This window comes from Papaver somniferum, chromosome 11 (assembly GCF_003573695.1).
Source record: "Papaver somniferum cultivar HN1 chromosome 11, ASM357369v1, whole genome shotgun sequence".
NCBI lineage: Eukaryota > Viridiplantae > Streptophyta > Magnoliopsida > Ranunculales > Papaveraceae > Papaver > Papaver somniferum.
This window is the reverse complement of record NC_039368.1, coordinates 106229367-106240265: the sequence shown is the minus strand read 5'-3', so window position 1 is coordinate 106240265 and position 10899 is coordinate 106229367. Positions and strand designations below refer to the sequence as shown.

Here is a 10899-nt window from a genome sequence, read left to right as displayed (position 1 = left end):
TTTAATAAAACAAATATTCCAGTATTCTGTGTTTCCAGATCTCTTAAATCACACATACATTACGCTAATACCAAAAATGAAAAACCTGGAGACAGCTTCAGATTATCGGACAATATCATTATATAATGTGTTGTATAAGTTGGCGGCGAAAATTCTTTCAATTAGGATAAAACCATACTTAGATAACTTTATCAGTTGGTCACATAATGCTTTTGTCCCGGGCAGGAAAATTCTGGATACCATTATTGTGGCGAAGGAATTACTACATTCAATGAACAATTCTTATGCCATTAATGGTCACCTTGCGTTGAAATTGGATATGGCTAAGGCATATAACAGGGTCGACTGGAAATTTTTAGGTGATATGCTTCATTTAATGGGCATTCAAGGTACTTCACACTCTCTAATTATGCCATGTGTTATATCTGCAACATTTTCAATAAATTTGAAGGGTACGCCTCAGGGGCTTTTCAAGAGTGAGAGAGGAATTAGGAAGGGATGCCCTTTATCTCCTTCTCTCTTTATTATTTGTTCACAAGGTCTCTTTATTCGCATGCATCAATATGAAGAACATGGTTTATATCATGGTTATAAATTAAAACAGATGGGCACCAACTATCATCCACCTCATGTTTGTTGATGACCTGTTATTCTTTGGTGAACACTCAAGAGTCAATGTGAATAATCTGAGGAAATTTTTTGAAGAATATACTAATCTATCTAGTCAACAAATCAACTATAGTAAGTCTTCCATTCATTTTAGCAAAGGCATATCTGATATAAGAAAAGAAACTTCATGTCAGGATATGGGAGTTCGAGAAATGAATGTAGAAGACAAATATATGGGTATTTATCCTTTAAAATATGATTATAGAATATCTAGTTATGATTTTTTGAAGAATAAATTCAATTCTAGATACTCTGATTGGAGGCAGCATCATACTAATCATGCAGGTAGAACAGTCTTATGTAAATCTACCCTTAATTCGATTCCTACCTTCTTCATGGGATTCTGCTTATTACCAAAGGGTGTGACAAATCATATTGATAAAGTAAGTAAGAAGTTTTTCTGGGGACATTCTGCTGATGAAAGAAAGATGCATTTCTTCAATTGGGAAAAATATGGTCTTCAAAAGGAGTTTGGCGGGTTAGGAATTCACAATGCTGAGATGATAAATAAATCTCTAATCTGCAAGTTGGTTTGGAGGTTTCTGGACGAAGAAGATGCAATGTGGACACAACTTCTATTGGCTAAGTACTTAAAGGATTCAACATACTGGACTATAGTTTTAAATCCTAAAAACTCTGCTATATGGAATAGTATGCTTGAAGTGCGGCCAATTCTGGAGAATAGAATATTCTGGCAAGTCTAAAATGGAAGAAAAGTCAAGATATGGGAAGATCTGTGGTTACATAACCATCTGGATAATCTTATCCCGAGAGATAATTTATCTTCCAATAATATTCATAGAGTTTCGGACCTAATTTCTGAAGATTCAAACTCGTGGAACATGAATATTCTGCAAGACTTGTTTTCTCCAGATATTGTGCATAATATTACTTCTATAGTTCTTAGACCTGAAGATGATGATGTTCTCACTTGGTTCTGCACACCTTCTGGTAAGTTTACGGCTAAATCTTGTTATCGCCTTCTTTCACAAGACATTCCAGTTTCTTCTTCTTACAGTCAATTGCCATGGAATAAGTTTTGGTCTTTCACAAATATCTTACCGAAGATTCATATATTTATCTAGAGGGTGTTAAATAATGGGATTGTTGTGAAGCAAAATATCTAGAGGTTTAGCAATATTAATGACACTGCTTGCACATTCTGTCGAGAAAAGCCTGAAACAATTTTTCATCTTCTATTTGATTGTTCTTTCACAAAGTTGACTTTCAATAATGCTGCAGTAGATACGGATTTTGATAGGTTTAATGAAAATCCTTCTGTAATTATTCAATTCTGGATAGAACATAATCTGGAATCAAGCTTTGCTTATAGAACTTGCATATTATGGAATATATGGAAGATGAGGAATGACATGATTTTCTCAAGGTTGGCTTTTTCTTTAAGTAGAATTCTTCAGCAAACTTCTCTGGATTTCAATTTATGCTCAGATAACCCTTTGGCTGAATTGAGTACAAAGGGGATGGAAAGCCATTTGCATCAGTGGTCTCCTCCTGAGGATTCACATGTAAAAATAAATGTGGATGCGGCTTTTATCCCTAATAAGGGTGCTGCATGTGCTATAGCTCAAGATCACAGAGGCTGTTTTTTAGGATGCGGAACAATTACTTTCGATGCTACCTCTCCTCTATTGGCGGAGTCAATTGCTGCCAAACTAGGTGTGACTAGATTGTCTCTGACAAAGGTTGTAATCGAAGGTGATGCTAAAAACGTGACTACTGCTATCTTAGGGGAAACGCGCAATATCCCATGGAGTATTCGCTCCGGATATTCGCAACGAAACTAGTTCTTTTGCAGATGTTAATTTTTAACATGTTCCAAAACCTGTAACTCATCTGGCTCATGTCTTATGTCAATATGCTTTTCATGATAATATAAACTGTAGGTAGAATTATAATTCTCCACCAAGTTGGATCTCCTCAAACCTCAATTTAACGAGGTTGTTTAATAAAGTTCGGGGCTGTTCAAGCCCTTCTTTCCTTCAAAAGAAAAATAAAAATAAAAATAAAAATAAAAATAAAAATAAATAAATAAATACGATCGACCATACCAGTGTTACGAGATGTGATAAAAATTCCGGTCGTAGCATAATCACATAGGTCCTTGCACAAAGTATCATCGCCACTAGCCTAGTACTAACTAGTAGTCGTGGTCCTCGTGGTTTTCTATTAAGAGATCTGATTTTCTGTTCTCTGAGAGCTTTTATATAAGAAGACTTTCCTGAGGATCAGTTTTTTTCTCCTTTAAAGAGGAAAAAAAATAATCAAAAGTTAGAATATTAACGTGTCTCCATCTCAGCGTCTCTCTTAAATCTTCTGAAATCTAGGTTTTTTCTCTTCTTCTTTGTATTACGTGTGTGTTCTTTGTTACACTGTCGGCAATGAATTTCGAGTTATAGATCCAATCAACTGGTAGCTCGATTCCGATACTCGATAGTAATTTATTGAATCCCGTTTCAGTAATCATTTAAATGGAGGTGAGTGATTTTCAGTTCAATATATTTTTTTAATCGGAGCTTAATTTGATGTTTATTTGAATTTGAGATCGTTTAGTTTCATCACATATCATTTCTATTTGTATAAATTTCCCAAATTTTGAATACACTGTTTGTTTGACTGTTGAAAATGTCTTCCTTGGAACTTGTTAGGTTGAAAGATTGACTATGTCCTATTTATTGTTTGTAGGGTTCAGCAATGGATGAAACCAAGTTGTCTGAAAGTCATTTGGTATCGGCAGCGGCGTTCGTGGAGGGAGGTATACAAGAAGCTTGTGATGATGCTTGTAGTATTTGTCTTGAAGATTTCTGTGATAATGATCCTTCAACAGTAAGCTACTGGAATGTCTTAATTTAGTCGATTTCAATGATTGATCATATGGATGCTAGAACCAATTTTTATGTCTGTCATGCAGGTAACTGGTTGCAAACATGAATTCCATCTTCAGTGTATACTAGAATGGTACAACCTTCGCATTTATCTATAATCACAGTTTCTTATGTTATATGTTTGGATAGTCGAATGTTATTTCATAGTTGGGATTTTGATTGAAGTAAGCTTAAGATCCATGATGTTGTATAATGAGGAACATTTGTGTTCAATTTTCTTTGGGTCTAGGACAGATTATACTCCATGCTGTATTTCTTGCAGTGCAGTTACAAAAAACCATGTTTGTATTGTACTAAATCTAAACTTTGCTTGGTCAACATTTGGAGTTAGTTTTAAAAAGCTGAACTTAGATTAGTTAGTGGAATATGTGTTTGCTAATTGATGTTATTGTTCATCGTTAGGTGTCAGAGAAGTTCGCAGTGCCCCATGTGCTGGCAATCCATCAGCCTGAAGGATCCCACCAGGTTTTCATGCTTGTTTTACTGGTCTGTTTTTGTTTTGTGTTTTGAGTTCCACTGAAACTAATTATCTTAATGGAACCTTTGTCTTTCTAGCCAAGAATTGCTTGAGGCTGTGGAACATGAGAGGAACATTAGGTCCAACCGACCACGAAATGCCACAATATTTCATCATCCTGCTCTCGGAGATTTTGAATTGCAACACGTATATATTTTTTTCCGACCTTGTAACCACAATCAAAGGAAAAAAGTTGCGGTGACAACCAGAAAATCTAAAATTTGTTCTCGGTGGTTACTCATGCTTATCTTTTCATTTCGATGCAGTTACCTGTAGGCGCAAATGATGCTGAACTTGAAGAGCGTATTATCCAACATTTGGCTGCTGCTGCTGCAATGGGAAGGGCACATCACATGTCTAGAAGGGACGGCCACCGAAATAGGTCGACTGGTCAGGGTCGACCACAGTTCTTGGTGTTCTCATCTCAGCCTAATGCAGCTTCTTCCACTCCTATTACGGCCACTCCAGCTCAGGGGATTGGGGACGATGAACCTGCTCATCCAGTTGCTGCAGCTAGTCCAACTTCCCCTCTAATGGCGGTGGGAATTGAAACCTCCTCAGGGACCCCACAATTTCTTGCTCCGCAAGCTGACCAGAGTCCTACTTCAGCATCTGGATCTGGTCATTCTGCAGCTAATCAACGTAGATTTTCCTTTAATAGTCCAATGTACGGCGATCTGAGTTGTCATACTCTTTTTCTTCTGGTGGTTGATGGATTGTTTTGATGCATCTTTTGCATTTTGCTAATCTTTTTTCTCGTTTTCACCCGTTTTTTCTTCTTCTTTTGCCCATTTAGTAATTCTGCAGGTCAATCTTCCCCAATAGATCAAGATAGAGCAGGGCCATCTGAGTTGCAGTCTTTCTCTGAAACCCTAAAATCAAAATTTAACGCAGTTTCAACAAGGTATTGGTCACAGAAATGAGAATAGCATCCTGCGTTAATTGAGTTACAAGTTGGTCATTGCTGAATTCTAGCTTATTTATTAATATTGTTATCTAAGGTACAAAGAATCGATTACAAAAAGTACCAAAGGATGGAAGGAGAGGCTATTTTCTCGAAACACCGCGATGGCTGATCTTGGTACTGAAGTACGACGAGAGGTAAATGCTGGAATTGCTAGTGTTTCTCGCCTGATGGAACGCCTTGAAACCAGTGGTAGAAACAGTGATGCTTCGGTATCAGATAACTTGGAAGAGGGTTCAGTTTCAGAGCCAGGTAACCAGATGATTGCTGAGAATCACGGTACCAGCCCTCTGAATGACAACAATCCTTCAGCTTCTTGTGCTACAAGTTCTGGTCAACATTAGATGTCCTATATACCTCGGCAATATCAAGTTTCCTCAGTATTTCATCCTTAAAGGTATCTATGACTATATCTTTGGTGTCATTTATGTATTTGCTATGTCAATTGTTTTGTGTTCAACCTCATTTTTGTATCTAATTAGATTTCTTGGCTCGTTTGTTTCAAAGTAAAAGTGCTATACAACATTTCAAAACTAAGAAACACCAAGTTATGCTGATAATCTAGCTCCAAGGATGCCTTCGATATGAACCCTACGGAGCTTTATTTTGTTATGGAGCAGGATATTATGGGTTTTTAGGAATTGTAAGGTCTACAATTAGTTTGAAAAGACGAATAAAGTGGTAGGATATTTCTGATGATATGAGGGTGGTAAGTTGGCTATAATATCTGACATGATGTGAAGTGTGAATTCGACATTGCCATATGAAAAATGAAAATCAAAAGCCATAATTTGTGTGGATTGAGCATGTAGGCTTTTCTCCTTGTTCAGCTGTGCTAACTGGATTAGGACCATCAAGGCATAGGATGCATGTTATACTGAGATATTAACTGGTGTCTAGTGGGCCTTTATTGTCTGAGATTAAACGTTGTGTAATAATTGTCTAATGCCGATGTGCAATGCTGACAAGTCGTAAAGGACATTGAGGCAGAAAATAGCTTAAAAGTGAACTGAGGACGGAAAAGGATATATACTCTTGTCAGTTATAATGTGCTTGATCTTGGATCATAATTTTTTTTGGATACAGAAAAGATATACACGCAGACCAATAAAGTATGTTCAAAAACTACTATTTGCAAGTCAATCAAGTTTCTATGCGAACATCTGACTTTACTATGGACAACTACGGGCTGATGAGTCCACAAGTGTCTTCCTTCGAGCATATGATGTCGCTGTGTAGAAACAGCAAAGTTTTATTAAGGTCGAGTTAAGTAGGTATCCGAGGAACTAGAGGATGATATCAAATACTTATGCAGACTCTATATAGTTAGGCGGCCAAGGGGAACTAGCACCTAGAAGGGTAGGACTAGTTGATGACTAGGTGGATATTACATATATGTATTCATATATCATGCATGTGTACTGAAAGACATAGAGATACCTATTTCAGGAAAAAAAGGAAAAAAATAGACAGAGAGATAGTTAAGATAATAGCATCAAGAAGAAGAAATATAAGCTCATAACCTTTTGGCACTTCGTATATGATATCTAGAAGTTAAATTGTTGAAGAGAAAGCAGCTGGTCTTCTTCTTTCTCTCTATATGTTTTAAATTTTTGATCAAATTGAACAACTAAGAATCCTAGGTCTTAGTTGTTTGGACTAGCCTTGAGATATCTGCTAATTAAATTCTGAACTAGTGAACTAGGCTTCAGGCGAGGCCTAGACATTTTTTTTTCTTAGTCGGTCCAGGAGTCCAGCACATTAGTCGCTAAGCGCTCATAAATTTCAGGTGCCTTTCAGCTGCCTTGGCAGGACTTTTAACTAGATAGCCTATACTAGACTTCTTTGGTACTTCAGTCTGGTTTTAGCAATAATAGTAGTGCTGTTGTACCTGAGAAACAAAATTAACTCTGAAGTTGTTTTATTCCAATTACTGTTTGAGTAGAATTAATTCTGGTTGTTTGCTCGTAGAGCAGGCCTGCCATATTGGATTAAAGAGTCAAGTCAGGAAGAGCAACTCATTATGGATTTCTTTATCGAAGCGAGAAGTGACTGCATGGTGCGGGTAGTCACTTCTCGCTTCTTTTAAATTGAGCGGCCTCAGCCGTTGGGTCGTCTTAGATTGTCACGGACGGGAAGTCACTTCCCGCTTTGTCTTGGGATTCGAGGGAGTGTTCCAGCCTTCCCTGTTGTTACTTGTTACATGCTTTGGAAGTGTCGAGTTTGCAAGCAACTGTGGAACCATTGAAGTTGCTTTTTCTATGGATTTATTGGAATTCCTTTGGAATGGAAGACCATAAGACTCGCTCTTAAACAGTTGAAAATGCAAGTCCATATATATCAAAGCATCAGCTGAGTTGCTGCGAGTCCCAAGCCATTAACACCAGTTTCATGAGTTAAGTAATAGATTTATGCTGTTGCTGACAAGTGAGAAGCTCACTCGCAGATATATCTGTGGTCGGCTTCTGATGGGAATGATGTAACAGTTGCTGTTAGTGAGGTTTGGGAATATGGGGTTACCTGATTTGTATGCAGCGGTAAGATATGCGCTCATGGCATATACTTAGATAGCTTGACTGGTATATAAGCGTCTCATAGTATGTATCTATGCTTATAGGAATAGTAAAGAAACTTCTGTATGCTTTTGCTTGACCAGCCCTGAATCTAGGACTTGCCAAGAGACCTTAATTTTACAAGGTGACATGCATATTTTTTCGTTCTCATCTTTCTTCCCCTCCTTGATCATATGTTTATGCTCTCTTTATTAATGGAAATTGTCAAGTCTCTTAATGTACATGTGAAGCATTTATGTCAGATGGTTGTGTATTTCTCAGATGGGAGCCTCCCTCTTCAAGGTACGAAATGCTGAGGATGCAAGGCTTTCTTTTGGAGGGTGAGATACCGGTTATCCCTCTCTATATATACCTATATTATACATATGTAAAGGAGCTTTGCGTTTGGCGTAAGTTTGAATGATAATAAAAAAGCAAATAGAGATCTGACATTTAAACTGCAGTGTTACGTTGTAAATGTGATTATATACCCAAATTCTTTACTTGGATGCTGGTCAAGAAATTACTGGATGCTAGGTATTGACAAGACCTTCTTGTCCAAGAACGGAAGCCAAAAAGTGGTTTTCAGTTAGCTGATGCTACCTTTTTTATAATGCGCTAAAATGATGGAAATCAAGGGTTAAGATGCTTCTCAATGTCCTCCCTCAAAACTTGGCCTCTATTGAGTTCTTGACTGTTTAAAACTTAGCTTCCCAAGTTCCCTACTGATAACGGGTGTGCAAAAGTTTTAGCAATGAATTATTCAAATTAGTGTTTCTGATTTGATGGTGGCGTTGCTTTTTCATGTTTAATCAGCTTATATCTCCCTTTTTCAATTTGAGAAAGAGAGATGCAACCGAAGTAAACCATCTCCCGGTTGCGTATTCCCTTGGATACCGTCCAAAACGCATAGGTTTGTTATTGATATTATAAGATTGACAATCATGTGATTAAGCCTCAAAGCACACGAACTCTTCCAATGGCTGCAGAACCACGGAACTGTCGAGCATGTGGTGACACATGACATATAGCCTCAAAGTCTTGAAGTAGAGGTCAAGTAACCCGTAGATAAACAAAAGAATGGAAAAGAAATAACAGGAAGAAAGTAAAGTCTTTGCAAATTGGCAAAGGATCCTCGTAAACAGCTAAACCCCATTACTGTATCTGGTTCCACCATCTAGTCCATGGAAGACCACGAACAAAGCGTACCACCGACAGTTTTCGAAGGGCACAAGGGCAGCAATGCATTAGGCAATTTGAGAAGATTGTTGACAATCTTGGGTCTTAACTCATTTCAATAATGTTAATCACGTTTTGAAACGAATTTAATAATGGTTGAATCAAAGACAAATCTTTAAGTGACAAGATTGTCGGTTCAGACATCAAATCCTTCCGTCCTTCGGAGCCATTACCAATATACGGAATCCAACTCAATGACATAATTCTTATTCCCACTTTGTTTTGCATCATTTTTAAGAAGGAAAGTGAGTAGAAAAGAGGCCATGGACATTGATACCTACCCGAGAACAAGAGAAAGATTGTGATTATAATGCATTGATACCATCACCAACTTTGTATATCTCCATTAAGAAAATTTTAATTAATAGAGAAAAATAGAAAATAAAAATAAATAACCCCACTGCTATTCGATGTGCAAAGAAATGCAAATTGCATTATTTGTTTTCTTCTTTCTTAGAAGAACACAAAAATATCAAAGTTTTTGATGCGTTGATGAGTAAATTTATGGCGTGGACCTACTAAATATCTAGTTGTTGGTTCTTGATTTGCTAATTGCTATATGTAATACTAGCATTATTAGTCCTTTAGTCATGTCAATCAATACGAGTGGTTTTGATTTGGCCTTTAGGCTTATGAAAGTGGAACTACCAGCAAATTGGCATAATAATGAGCCATAGAGTAACTGCAGAGCGTACAGAAGTATAATGATAAATTTTGATCAGCCAATCATATTTTGTATAGCTTGCACTAAATTTCTCCAAGGCTACTCTTTGAGTATCTTAGTTTGTAACTGTGATGCAGTAGTTACAAATTAAGTCTTATGGGCTAGATATCTAGCTGTTAGATTGGTCATCCACGTCAGTTAGGGCAACCTCTTAAGTCTCATGGGATGACTAATCTAGCAGCTAGATATCTAGACCACGTCAGCGGGACCACCTTCTAGCACTGACCGCTGTTTGGTTCAGCGCTTTAAATCTCAACCGTTAGATCAAAAAAAATTCTCTCAGCGCTGAACCGTTCAACGTTTTGTATCAATCTCGCTGCTAGTTAAACTGCGGGCAGTTGTTAGGAGAGAGAAGTATCCAGAAATAGTGTTAACTTTTTTCCCACACTTTTTTCTTGATTTGCAATACTTTCTGATCAATCTAGCAGCTCAATCTAGTCCATACGACTTAGCCTAAAAGCAACTGCAATGGACGAGTAAACCCAAATTTTCAGTCGGGTGGGCTGGCGTAGTGGGACGGACCATCGATCAAAATTTGATCAAAGAGTAAAATCCAGACCAAATTTGATCTGCGATCAAGACCAAATCCAAATATAGTCGGGCGTTGATATAATCTCCGCTTCACATTGGGCGTTGATATAATCTCCGCCATTCATCGGGCGTTGATATAATGTCCGCTACACAAGGGGCGTTGATATAATGTACGCCTGAAACGGGGCGTTGATATAATGTACGCCCGATGGGGCGTTGGTAAAGATAACGTGCGAAATGGGGCGTTCATATACTTAACGCCCCACTTTCACAATTTATGAAACTTGCATGGGGCGGGCTTTATACCTCCGCCCCATTTATTTTCTTTTATTTTTTTTTTGTTTCTGAAGCGTATACTATACCAACGCCCCACTCGCGCGTTATCTTTACCAACGCTCCACTCGGGCGTTATCTTTACCAACGTCTGATCCCAGGCGTAATGTTTATCAACGCGCGACCAAATATACTCTTTTCCCACTACGCCACATGACGGACTAAACCCAAATTTGGTCTTTTTTTTAGTCTTTGGTCTTTGGTTATACTCGCACCACTGTGGACGCTCTAAGAGGGAGCTCCTCGTCCTCTTTTGTTTCCTTAACTTCCGTCACTTGATGAAGGTTATTTTTTAATCCAGTTTTCCCTCACACTTTTTTTTTTTTGTGACTGTGTATCTTTCTCATTGTGAAAAACTGTTCGTTTTTTTATCCTCTAATCAAAACACGCTGTTTGTTAGATCAAACGTCACAATTGTTTTTAATCAAACATCACAATTGTTTTTCAATCAAAGAAAAGTAACATTG

General features: G+C 37.7%; 1 protein-coding gene across 2 annotated transcripts; it reads left to right on the top strand.

The window, feature by feature from the left end:
- Positions 1–2883: 2883 nt before the first annotated feature.
- On the top strand, positions 2884–8131 carry LOC113321590 (E3 ubiquitin-protein ligase RHF2A-like). Of its 2 annotated transcripts, none has more exons than XM_026569473.1 (9): positions 2884–3164; positions 3373–3513; positions 3599–3645; positions 3975–4037; positions 4128–4236; positions 4356–4756; positions 4886–4993; positions 5091–5450; positions 7030–7051. In XM_026569473.1, the coding sequence occupies exons 1-8, from the start codon at positions 3159–3161 to the stop codon at positions 5395–5397; spliced, it is 1182 nt and encodes a 393-aa protein (XP_026425258.1). In that variant the 5' UTR covers positions 2884–3158; the 3' UTR covers positions 5398–5450; positions 7030–7051. The 2 variants fall into 2 exon arrangements, with proteins under 2 accessions (XP_026425258.1, XP_026425257.1); XM_026569472.1 differs by lacking the exon at positions 7030–7051 and adding an exon at positions 7888–8131 and having other exon boundaries at positions 2886–3164.
- Positions 8132–10899: the final 2768 nt, after the last annotated feature.